The sequence below is a fragment of the Pituophis catenifer genome, unplaced genomic scaffold (assembly GCF_029215685.1).
Source record: "Pituophis catenifer annectens isolate HBS135680 unplaced genomic scaffold, rPitCat1.0.hap2 SCAF_7, whole genome shotgun sequence".
NCBI classification, from domain to species: domain Eukaryota; kingdom Metazoa; phylum Chordata; class Lepidosauria; order Squamata; family Colubridae; genus Pituophis; species Pituophis catenifer.
In genome coordinates, this window is record NW_027256887.1 from 76061919 (window position 1) to 76075367 (window position 13449).

The following is a 13449-nucleotide window of genomic DNA, read 5'->3' on the forward strand; positions in this document are numbered from 1 at the left end:
ACTCAAATCCGGCTGTCTGAGGAACAGTGGCTTCCCTAGGATCAAGACTCTCCTTTATAATAACCACCACTCCTCCACCCCTACCCTGAGCCCTTGGCTGATGGAATGCACGGAAACCTGGTGGGTACATCTCTACCAGGGGGACTCCCCCTTCATGGCCCAACCAGGTCTCTGTAATGCCCGCCAGGTCCGCTCTCCCCTCTTGAATTAGTTCACAAATTAGGGGGGCTTCGTTAGCCACGGACCTGATGTTGCATAACATCAGCCTAAGGCTCGGGCCCTGAGACTCTGAGCAACCCAGGGAACGAGAAGAGCTTTGGGGATCGGAGCATGACACCGCTTGAAGACAGTGGTTGCGTGCTCCCCTAGCATGATGTGGCCCCCTGCTCCCACCATATCTGCCCCTCCCAACCATGACCTTGATGGAGCAACCTCTTTCCATACAGGTATTAAGCCCCTCCATTCCCAGATCCGCACATCCTATGGTATAACTCTGTGCCGGATCTGGCATCCTCTTTAAAAAAATCATATTTTAACCCCTCCTGTGGGTTGCCCCCCAAATCCACATGACCCACCCCGCTCCCATCTATTCCCTTTTTAGAAATCTTTAAAATATTGGATAAGAAATTAGATAAAAAGACCCTCAACCCCTTCTTTGCAACATGCCACCTCTCGGGATTCCAAAATCCGTCATCAAGGTAGGCCCTCGATAATGTGGAGGGCCAGGTCTGCGAGAGGGGGGAGTCTCGCAGAGCAAGAAGTTCAGCCGCTGAGTACATCCGGTGACCAAGGGGTGATCTTAGAATGGCCAAGAAGATGACATAAGTTCTGAAAGTCCTGGAAAGAAGGAAGATGTAAATCTAGCTATTGGTAGAAAATGCTATATTGTCCTCTAATAACAGTAGGAGGAGTCTTATGTTGTTCAAGAACACCAAGGAAATAATGTCAAGGCCACCCTCTCACAGTGGCTGGCTAGAGTATAAATGGTCTGATGTGCCAATCCATCTGGTGGTGAAGAGCGATGTACCGACTCCTGCAATATCTGCATCCTAGTTGTTAAACTCTCCGTCTGACATCATCATCTTTTTGTTGATCCAGTTTGAGAATTGGGATTACCTGGGAGTCTAGAAATTCTCAAGTCACTTTTTAAAAATTGTAATTATAATTGCAATTTACATCTTTTATAATAATTGTTAGAAAATTTCTATTTAAATGACTTGCGATTTGTAGGAAACAGATCTGCATCTGATCTGTGTTTTTAGTGTTATTTTGCGATCATAGTTTATATTAGTATTACATATATCATATATTACATAGCATATTACCGTATTTTTTGGAGTATAAGATGAACCTTTTTACCCCCAAAAAGAGGGTGAAAATCTGGGTGCGTCTTATAGTGCGAATATAGCCCTGCCCACCCGCCGGCCCCCACCCTTTGGACATTTTCGGGCTCCGTACGCCAGTTCCAGGCAGCGGGGATCTGAGTTGGGGCACAACCTGAGGAACGAACCTCTTTGGGATGGTCTGGGGGGAGGGAAATCTGTCTGGCAGCTTTGGTGAACAAGGCGGGCCCCATGGTTCGCGACTGGTCCCTCCTCTGGCCGCCCAGTGGGCAACTCAGGGCAGACAGTGGCCACGATGACTTCACTCCCCAGCAATGTGACGAGCCACCACTGCCTAAGCCCTCTCCGTGCCCGGGAGCCTAGCCAAGCGGGAGCCCCTAAAGCCGTGCACCCGCCTCCTTCTCAGCAGACTCACCTTCTCTTTCCACCTGGCCAGATCCGCCGCCTGAAACGCGATGCCCTTTTTTGGCCTCCGCATACCCCATTTTTGGAATTGGGGAGGAAAGCGTTTTTGGGCGGCAGACCCCCTTCCCAATTCCAAAAACAGTGTATGCGGAGGCCAAAAAAGTGCATCGCGTTTGGGGAGGAAAGCATTTTCAAGTGGCAGCGCCAGCTGCACGCCCCGTTTTTGGATTTGGGGAAGGGATCGCAGCAATGCTGCCTGAAAATGCTTTCCTCCCTGATGCACATGGGAGAAAGCAGCAGCCATCAGAACTGCTGGAGCCGCTTCCAGGCAGACCCTGGGAGGACTCGGAGCTCTCGGTGGCTAAAAGGGAAGAAGAAAACTCTGGGCACGTTGAGACGACACACACTCCTGTTACTGGAAGAAGGGGAGAAGGGCTGCTTCTCCTGCAGTCCCCCCCCCGTCCTTGCGCCTTCCCTTGTGCCTGCACTCCTGCCTCCTCAGCCACCTTCACCTCCCAAACGGTCTTTGTTCCTAGAGGGGCTCCATCTGCAGTCGAGGTTGGTTCCCCCCCCTCTCTTTAACTGAACTGCACTGAGCAGCTGGGGGATGGCATGAAGGAGAAAGGTCTCAGCTCCCCACAGCCGCTTGGCTTTTTGACCACCCGAAACGGATCAGCGCTGCCTCTGCAGTGGCCGGCTGCTGCTTTCTCCCAGGATCATTTATCAACAAGTCAGAAAAGCACAATGCAGTTCAGTTTAAGAGAGCAAGGGGAGGGAACCAACCTCGACTGCGGATGGAGCCCCTCTGGGCACGAAGACCATTTGGGAGGAGAAGGTGGCTGAGGAGGGAGGAGTGCAGGTGCAAGGACGGGGGGGGGACTGCAGGAGAAGCAGCCCTTCTCCCCTTCTTCCAGCAACAGGAGTGTGTGTCTTCCCAACATGCCCAGAGTTTTCTTCTTCCCCTTTAGCCACCAAGAGTTCTGAGTCCTCCCAGGGTCTGCCTGGAAGCGGCTCCAGCAGTTCTGAAGGCTGCCTTCACAACTTGTGCGAGGGCTGGAGATCCCCACTCCCTACAGCAGCAGACTTCTCCTTAACCTCCCAAGATTTCTGCCCCCATGGCTGCTGCGCGGCATAGGGTGAGGGTGGTCCATGCAGACCACCTGCAGGCTTCGGGTGTGCTGAATGGGCTTGCATCTTCAAGGAACTGGTGGCTTGCTGGGCGCTGCGCAGGAGGTTCAAAGCAAGGCGCTGCCACCCGAAAACACTGTTGCCGTGATCTCCGCTGCCTGGAACCGCCCGAAAACGCAATGCTCTTATTTTGCCTCTGCACGCCCCGTTTTTGGAATCGGGGAGGCAGGGGAGATCTCCAGGCAGCGGAGATCGTGGGAACAGTGGTTTTGGGTGGCAGCGCCTTGCCTTACTCCCCCTGTGCAGCGCCCACTTCACCAACCGAGTCCCAACCTCTGCACTTCCCCGGGCCACTTCCGGAATCAGGCTCCGACCGAGGCAGCAAAGGCGCAGGGGGCTTGCCGGGAAGCCCAGTTTTTACGAGATGGCAGCATCCAGGAGGACTGAAGTGCTGCGTCTCTATGGAGCCTTGCTGCAAGAAAGCCAGGCTTTCAATGCCTACAGTTATAGATAGGAAGACGGGGGCGTCTTGGGAGTGAAACCTTCGGTGCCAAGTCCCTCTTCTGCCCCCATGAAAATCATCCCCCACCCCACCCCACCCATTCCAGTTAAATGCATGTAGAGTGATAGAGTTTGTTTTAAACAGATAGAAAGATCTGTGCTACTCGTTATCAAAATCTGAGTGGAAGTGAGACAAATTCCTTCTGTGTCCAATCACATTGACTAATAACGTAACGGCTATGCTATGCTATGCTATCAGGGGTGAAATCCAGCAGGTTCTGACAGGTTCTGGAGAACTGGTAGCAGAAATTTTGAGTAGTTCGGAGAATTGCCAAATACCACCTCTGGCTGGCCCCAGAGTAGAGCAGAGTAGAATGGAGATTTTGCAATATCCTTCCCCCAGGAATGGGGAGGGAATGGGGATTTTGCAGTATCCTTCCCCTCCTACGCCCACTAAGTCACGCCACAGAACCAGTAGTAAAAAAAATTTGGATTTCACCATTGTATGCTATGCATGTAGCTTTTGCTCTTTAGGTCAATAACTACCAGTATAGCACGACTACTGAGGTATAGCTTTTCTTAAAATTTGTACATTTAATCTGTGTTACTTTCTCTTTCTTATATAAACAAACTTTAGTTTAGCTCCTTGAATGTAATCTTTGCTGATGCCCTGATAAATATTAGATTAATTTTATGAAACAACAGAATCCGGATCCAGGTTTCTATAATAGTACTTAGGAGGAAAGCATAAATTCCATTTATAAATGCACAGATCACTTTTTGTGGCTTGGTTCATACACTTTAAGCCATAATATGGTCTGCTTCTTTTCAAGTTTTTTATGTTGAACAAATCCATCCACTGTGCTTTGTGAGCCATGGTTTACTTTATAGATATCATACTAAGTGCATTTTTGATATTCTAAAATTCTGCCTTTCATCAAGATCTTTTAGAAACACATATATTTGCATATGAGTGATCTTTTTCTCAGGAAGTGGGAGGGCCAACACTTTCTTATTCATGCTTTACATATACCGGAGAAGCAAAAGGAAGCTGAACTGAGTAATTGATCTTAGAAATGATATTGGAAAAGTTGATTGCTCAAATTTTGAAAGGTTTACCATCTACTTTAACTTCATTCTCATGTACTGATGACATAGGTATTGTGTTTCCACTATGTCATTTTGTACAGATTGTAGGACTGTTTCCCATATGATTCTTTTTACAGAGAGACTACTTTGAAGTAGGAAAAATGCATATGTTTGCATACTAAGAAGTTGCATGTTTATGTAGGCTATATATTGTAATAATTTCCAGTAGAAAAATCATTGCATAAAACATAACTTGGGATTTCCTTTTCCATTCTTCTCACTCTTCCAAGTTGGTACCCTGTATGCATATATTGTATATTATCCAGTGGTTGACCTAATCAGTTAAATAAGTTATCTTAATTATTAACTTAATATTTTCAACTAACTTTGTTTTTACACATTTCAATTAACCTGTACAATCTTATTTGAGAATAAACCTTAGTGAAATTAAAAGGATTTACTATTAGTACACAACAATAGGATCATATTCTTAAAGTTCATAGATCTTTTTTAAAAAGACATTTCAATAAAGGCTGATTACTATACCCTTAGATTATAGGCACATGGGGATTTGGTATTTGTTTTATGTAATTTATTTATTAAACTTATATGCTGCCCTGTTTGCCTGGAGGTGCCTCTGTACTGTTTTGTATTGTTTTCAGTGTTTTTCCATATTTACATTTATTAGCTTATTTTTAATTATGTCTTAAAGGGACAAATACTGCTAATAGATTGAGAATGTGGGCATTAATTAATATAAGAATACAGAACAGTATTCTTCATATATTTATTTAAAATGTATCCTTTTTTATTCAGGAGCACTAAATTGTGTGCTTTGGATTGTCTGATAAGAGGCTGTAATAAAATTAGAAAGAAATTACCAAAGTGGTTTTTTTAATACAGAAATTTTTAAAGTTCTACATATAAAGAATGTCTGGAGCACTTTGCTTTTTAGGAGCAAAAGAAATAAATGTTTCAACATTTATTCATCTCCTACCATTTTTTCATGTTCCTCTTACATAATTCTTGAAATAGCCAAACCAACTACTGTTGGCAGTTTGTGCAGGAAATTGCAGATGAAAGTAATCAATAGTTTACACAAAGAATTGAGAGACTGTTAGTCAAAATACCTTTTCATGTCTTGTAACATGTAATCTTGATCCTTAAATATTTTACATTTGAGGCTAGCTATTTCTTTAATATTCATTTGTAGCTCTTTATAATACATTTCTGCTAATTATCTCTTTTAGGATCGGAAGCTGTCCAAATCAGAAAGACAACGGTTTAAGGAGGAAGCTGAAATGCTGAAAGGGCTTCAGCATCCTAATATTGTTAGATTCTATGATTCCTGGGAATCTACAGTCAAGGGAAAGAAATGTATTGTTCTGGTTACAGAACTTATGACATCTGGCACATTGAAAACGTAAGTATAAGCTAGTGGAGCACAACCTGAATTATCAAAAAGAAAAGGAAAGCATAGTAATTTCCATTTTAGGCACAAATCTCCTTAAATATGGCATGGAGTCTTTTTCTCCACTGTTTATGAGGAGGAGGTCAACATGTTTCAGTTTGGCTTCAAAATTATGAACATTCTGGGACTATTGCTGTTTTGTGAGCGGAAATGAGTGGAGTTTTTTAGAATTTCATTTGGCAAGCCACATCATGTCCATACTATAGCAAATGCCCAGAATTCCAGGCAAAACAAGTAGCAAGGGAGTCCTCTAGTGGTCAGTAAAGCATTGGCAAATATTCATAGTATTTCAATAGCATATAGTGTTAAAATATACAGTATAATCAGACCATTCTAATTCTAAGTAGTTCAGTTTAACTATTTGAAGCTAGAATTTCTTAATTGGAGACACATTTTTGAGGTGTATGCATACTTTGGGGCTCCGAATACAGATAATTCAAGAGTAGATGTGCCTGAAGACAGTACATTTTTTAAAAAAATAAATTGCTTGAAGGACTACAAGATCATATAATTTGTGATATTACATGATGGGCAGGGCTGAATGTTTTGGCTAGTTTTGGGGAGGTACAAGGGAGTTAAGTGTTGAACATTGAAAAATGCTAAATCGTGCATCATTCATTTTACCTCTTTGATATTTACATTCTCTGAGCTCCCCAGATAGGCCCCACATTTAGACTATGATTGGTTACATCTCTGCTACCCTGTTTCCCCCAGAATAAGACATCCTCTGATAATCCCAATTGGGTTTTTGAGTGCATGGCAATAAGGCCAAGCGCTTATTTCAGGGTTCAAAAAAATATAAGACAGAGTCTTATTTTGGGGAAAACACGGTAAATATTGGAAAAGAATTAATGAGAATTTATAAGAGTACTGAGAATACTCTGAATACTCAAGTTAAGAATAGTTTTAATGTTTTTTTTTAAAAATAATGTTATATTTATATTCTTCCTCCAGGAAATCAGTATACAGCAATCATTTTGTTGTAAACCATGTAGTATCTGTCTCCTAGTAAGATTTTAAACATTAGAAATTTTAGAAGGGTTACAGCTGGTATTTCAATCGAACACATTAGAAAATATTCTTAGCTAGTAATTACCATCTGTGTTTAAGAATGGATCAGAGATCAGGGATGGACAATGTGGTGAATCTACAGGTTCTTTTATTGCTACTTGCCTGGCTTTCTATCATTCTCCTCCCTTTTTAAATTTTAGCTAGATTCTTTTAATTAAAAGGCAAAACAAGTGAGTTGCAACATGCCTGAAAAATTAAAAAAGGAGCATACTTTAGAAAATACATTACTTTACAAAGCAAAACTGGTTTTATTTTAATTTTTCATCATAAAAACAGTTAAGAAATCTTGAGTACGTACACTGAATATAATTCCTAGTTTGTTTTATTTAAGTATGAATAATTATATCTCACCTTAATCAATACCCAGGGAACAGCCAGATCTTCAGAACCTTATGAAAGTCTTAACAAGGTTTGGGTCATCAGGATCTCTGGAGGAATGTTTTTTTTACATGCCTGGCAAAGCCAAGGAATAGGCTTGACTCCAGGGACCAACAACATTACATTTTTTGGTGATGGGACATAAAGCACGTCCTCTCTGCTAGACCTGATGGGTTGGGCAGAGACAGTGGGGACTGCTGATCCTGCAAAGAGCCCGGCCCCTTGCCATGTGGGGCTTTATAAGTGGTTTTAAAGCCACAGATACATTTACTGCTTTTAGTGTGGAGGAAAAACACTCTTTAAAATGGCTGAAGTGTTTCTTTGAACCTACAAGACCACAGAATCATTATGTGTATTTTGTGACTCTGTGTCTTGGAAGATCACAACTATTTAAAAGCCTTTATGTGCTCAATGTTTTCACCATCTACTATCCATTGAAGACTCCTGAATGTTTAACAAATGCCGTTTTGTTTGTTTCTTTGTATATATGCATGTATGTAATTATTTTAAGTTTAAGGCTACCAGATTCCTTAATGACTCCAAGTGTTTTACAATTAAAAAAGAAAAGCAACTAGTACAGAAGAAATTTACAACCATTCAACAGGTGACACACTAACAACAACAAAAAATAAAAGGAGAGGCATCTTATCCCAAGGCCTGTGAGAAAACCACGTTTTTAATGATTTTCTGAATGTCATTAGGATGGGAGCTCTATGAATTTTTGTAGTGATATAATTCCTTTTCTGGGTCTTGTTTAATTGACAGGAACCAGGGTGCAACTCCACCAGGCAGGAAGGAATAATTGATGACAAGAAGCCAGGCCCTTTGCAGCTTTATAGGTGATACCAGACCTTGAATTGTACATAGAACCCACATCTTCCTGTGCAATTCATCTAGTTCTGGTGTCTTAAACTCATTCAGAATTCCTTGACCATGTTTATTTTGATTTTCAATCTCATTTCTGTCTTTTCAGGAGTGTGTGTGTAAAATGTGTATCTTCCTTTTAGTGAATATTGAGCTGAATCGGGAATTAAATAATTGTTATCCTTTGCTGCATTTACTGAGCAGCTACTGATTCGTTTTTCTTTCTTTTATTCTGAACATGTTTGAGGAAGCTCTCTTCGTTCTCTTTACCATTATTCATTAATTTTTGGCTTATTGTGAGAGGAAATCCATCATTATGTGGTTACTTTCCCCTGTTTTTCCTGCTACTTCCAATTCCTTGTTGTGGAGCTAGTGTATCTGTCCTGGAAAATTCTGGATGACTTCTAAATTTTATTGGAGGGGGGGAGGGTTCTGTCACCTTGACTTCATTGGGATTTTTGTAGCACAGTTATAGTACCACATACAGTTATAGTAATACTACTTATTGAATAACATCAACTCAACGATTGGTGATCTTATGGTATTATTCTTCATCTTTGAAAGAAAATACTAAAGGAGAATAATTGTAGCTCAGGGTTGAAATGAGGGGTCCTTGGTGCTCTCTGAGCTTGCTTGTTTTCTTGCAGTCATTTCATTACCCAAACTAGGTAATATCATAAAAGAAAACAGTCAGCAAGACAAGTCAAGAATTTGCTGAAAGGCTCATGCTTGGCAGACTTCATCTTCGACAGATTCCAGTTTTTTTATTATTATTACTTCAAGCCTCTGAAAGATCAGGAGTTTGTTTTTGGACAATTTCATCTTTCCCCTGATTGGGTAATCAGTACTGACATATATAATAGTGCTGCTTTTATTCCTTTTATCCTTTTCTATTATTCCTAGGTGTTCTCAGTAGTATTATCAAATTGAATTCTGTAGATTTTTCCTCCACTGATATACAATTCAGCAAATCCTACATTCTGCAAGATCCAACATAAAAAGTAGTACTAAATTGTTGGCAATTTTGCTTCCATACTTCAAAACAACATACTTCTGGTTTTGTAAAAGCTTGAGCCCCACAGTTACCCTGCTAGAACTGATGAATTGACTCTGTTGAATTTTTTCTTCCACTAAGCATCTCTATTGATTTCTTGTAAACAGTGTGTACAAAGACAATATGATAACTATAAGTATTTTTTTTTTGCTCCAAATTTAATTGCTAAAAATGAAGAAAAAACATAGTTAAATGAGATGCTGTGTTACTATGTAGCATACTTTGTGATTGAAAAACTCTAATGGCTTTTTTTTAAAAAAAGCACACAAATCTTTTAGTTTTATTTATATATAATGTACACAATGGCCCCAAATAGTATATAGCAATTTAAAATATTTTCTCTCGAAGGTCCAATGTAATTAAATGTGGGAGAGGTAATCTTTCTAATCCCTGTTGTTTCGAACTACTTAGCACCTTTTTTTAACTTTCAAAAAGAAAAGTATTTGAGTATGTCTCATCTTTGGCCAGTGTCCCCTAATGGTCGGTTCATTGAACATGAGAGACTGCTTTTTAATATCCTATTTCTTAAATATTTATAATGTTACTGTGTAAGCATGAGTTTCAAGATGAAGTTTAATTTTATTTGGGTTGTTCTCTCCTAGATATTTAAAAAGATTTAAAGTGATGAAAATCAAAGTGTTGCGAAGCTGGTGCCGGCAAATACTCAAAGGTTTACAGTTCTTGCACACACGCACTCCTCCCATTATCCATCGTGATTTGAAATGTGACAACATCTTTATCACTGGCCCCACAGGATCAGTCAAGATAGGAGATCTGGGCTTGGCAACTTTAAAACGAGCTTCTTTTGCCAAAAGTGTGATAGGTAAGTTCCAGTTCTATTTTAAAAGGTCTCATTTGAAACTCTTAATAAAACAAAATAAGCTTGCTTCTGAGCTTTTTCCATATTTCAGCCGTAAAGTCTTTGATATAATAGACCTTGTACATTATGCATCTTTGGTATTTGGGTATATTGCTGGAAGAGTTCTGATACCATAGATTGTTACAATTAGCAGAACACTCTTGCTAAAACCATAATATATGCACTCTACTTAAATATCTGTTGCAAACGGGAACTAATGGGACACACAAAAGGGTGACACAAAACATCCATTAAAAAAAAAAAGCAATCTTACCATCTAACCTTCAGTTTCTGGGTTTTGCATTCACTTTGGATTTGCCAGATATTTTATTGCCATAGAACTGGTTTTAACGGCTCTGTTCTGCTATTTTCTGTGTAAAGGAAGCAGGCTAACAAGGGAGAAGATTGTCCTTTTTAGTCTGCACTTGTGTGTTTTTAAGAATGCAGTTCTTGTTTTAGATCCCTTAAAACTGATTTTAAGGGTACAGTTTTTATCTGCAGATATCTTGTCCTTGTCACAATGAAACATTTCCTGCTTTCCAGCCAGTCTAAAAACATTAAACATTAATGGTAAAAAAAATATGTGGAAATGACCAGTTTCCTGAACACAACATTGCCCTTTCCATGTGTTGTGTTCAACTTTCAATTGGAAAATTACCATATTCTTAGTTTTTGTTAACAGTTGTGTTAGTGTGCTGACTTTCAATTAAGACTTAGATACTAATTATTGAACCATGGGAGGGTGGATAGGGATTTAAAAGGTTGTCCGTAAATTTGCATAAAACCTGGTTTGCGTGCAGGAAATAATTCTTTTCTTATTGTAAATATTTCTGGCTTTAAATATCTCTGAATACATAGTATAGTTTTCTGCCGTATGAGAAACTGCATTCATTTCATATCTTAGAGATAAAGCATCTGCTGCAAATTGTTTTTTGATTCAAGATGTTAATCACACACTCTGTGTCTATAACTCAATCTCTTTATATTTCTGAGTATTTTTGCCTATAGGATTTCCCTCACTATTTCCTGTATCTGTAGTAGGCCTATTAAATGTACTGCAGGTGAAATGGTAAGTATGTGAAAAGGGCTCTGGTGAGTGGCCTTTGCAGAAAATTTTAAAAATCCATTTTTAAGAAGGCTTTATTCGTAGACAGGTTTTTCATTGCAAGGCTTTGTTTAAAAGTGACACTATTAAAAATAAATAAATGGAGCATTACAGGTCAGAGACTAGCTGTGGACGCTAATCAATATTAATTCTTTACAGCAGAGAGCAGGCAGGTATGCTGAAACAAACATTGCACCTCCTTTCTCAATGGGAGGGAAGGTAAGTGTGGCTAACAAATATTTGGTTTTCAGCCTAACTAGTCTCTTACTTTTATTTTTCTCCATTTATTTTCAATCTAGGATTCAACAGTCAAGTTTGTTAATTACTACTAAAACTTCTTATTTTATTCCTAATTCAATTTGAATTGTAATGTTGACATAAATGGTAAAATAACTATTTACCATTCTTCACTTCTTGCAAAGACCTTGCAATGGAAGACCTATGGGATTCATTGACGAAAAAGAATGACTGAGGGTATCCTCCCTTTTCTTTTTGCCTCCACTTCTTCTTTTCTCACAGGTCTCCCCATCTGCTCCGTTCTGCGGTGAGTAACGGCAGCAGCCTCTGCTCGCTTTGAGACATTTAGAGTCTGAATCGTTCTTTTAATTTAAGGTACCCCAGAGTTCATGGCACCCGAGATGTATGAGGAGAAATACGATGAGTCCGTTGATGTGTATGCTTTTGGGATGTGTATGCTTGAGATGGCTACATCTGAATATCCTTATTCTGAATGTCAAAATGCTGCACAGATCTACCGTCGAGTGACCAGTGTAAGTTTTGTATATATTTCTCTAACAATAAGTACATCACCTGTCACAGATAAACAAGAACTGTAATCTTCTATGAGAGTGGATATATAACTTTCAAGAGTCCAAGCTGGAACAAAAGAAAAGTTTCCATATGTATTTGAGAGGGCTTGCTTTGGTTACCTCCCACTTTGGCTAATGCAATATGCTGCACATGGGCTGTTCTTGAAGGCTACTGAATGTAGCAATTTAGAGAGCTATGGGTGAATCAGATTCCCCGCCCCCCCATATAATAACCTTTACCCTGAGAGTTGCATTGGTTACCAATTTCCTTCTACCTGCCATTCAAAATGGTGGTTGTCATCTTCATGGCTCTGAACTTTGATACCTTCAGGACCACATTTGTTTCTGTTCATCCTATAAGATCAGATAGAAGAGGCTTTCTTCAGCTGCTTTCATGGAGGGAATGTTACTTTCAGGGACCTTGAAGACAAATGTTTTCAGTTCCTGCCCCCCTGAAGATCTGTCCAACTCCAAACTTACTTGAATTTAGAATGGCCAGTAAAACTTAGTGTTCCCAGCCAGCCTCTTTTGAGGTTTTTTTAAAAGTCTGTTTAGTTTAGTTTTTGAGTCTGTTAAAATGCCTAATGCAAAATAAGGAATCTGCTAATATTGCATGCACATCCCATAACATTGCTAGAACATATACGTCTCATTACTAGACTTTCCAAATTAAAATATTTGAATAGATTTGCATAGGGGTACGCACAAAATGTGCATTACTTCAAACTTGAAACATTGTGTCTTAGAAGGTCTACCAAAATATTCAAGTTGGGCTGTGGTTTGACAGAGCTAAAAGCTGAAACATTTCGGTTCTGGATTTTGGCTGAAACAAAATCTGGAAAGTCCTGACTCTCTTTTCCCTTCTTTGCATAGCCTGGTCTCTAACACGCTGGCCAATATTCCTTGTGGCTTCCTTTCAATATCCTGCATGCTGCAGCTGATACAGAGATGGGAGGGGGGAATGTAGGGAAAGGAAAGCCTGGTAAAACTAAAATGGATATGGATATGCTATGCTTGAAACCAAGGACCAGTCAGGTCTATACAGAAGGTCTACCCAGCATCCTGAGTCTTCCCAGTGCTTCCCGTTTCTACCTCCACTTACCTGGTCTGATTTGTGACCTACTGGAAAACATGTACTCTGTTCCCATCCCCATTTGCCTTATGCTGAGCCTGACTGTTGATCTTTTAAGCTCAATATAATAGAATTGACACTAACTGGCAGAAGAGTCTCAGGGTTTTAGGTAGAATTAGGCTTTTTCTTGTTTGGGAGTAAATTCTAAATGCTGGGAGTAAATCTTAGATCTCTGGTATACAATGCATGTGCTTTGTCTTTAGGCTGTGGTTTTCTGTGAAATGTGTATCAACAGGACAC

General features: G+C 40.0%; 1 protein-coding gene across 2 annotated transcripts in view; it reads left to right on the forward strand.

The window, feature by feature from the left end:
- WNK1 (WNK lysine deficient protein kinase 1) overlaps nt 1-13449 on the forward strand; it is a 128130-nt gene that overhangs the window by 44003 nt on the left and 70678 nt on the right. For both annotated transcript variants that reach the window (XM_070947706.1, XM_070947707.1), the window contains exons 2-4: nt 5717-5889; nt 9907-10127; nt 11881-12038. In XM_070947706.1, coding sequence (XP_070803807.1) covers nt 5717-5889; nt 9907-10127; nt 11881-12038 — 552 coding nt within the window. The remainder of the gene's footprint in view (nt 1-5716; nt 5890-9906; nt 10128-11880; nt 12039-13449) is intronic.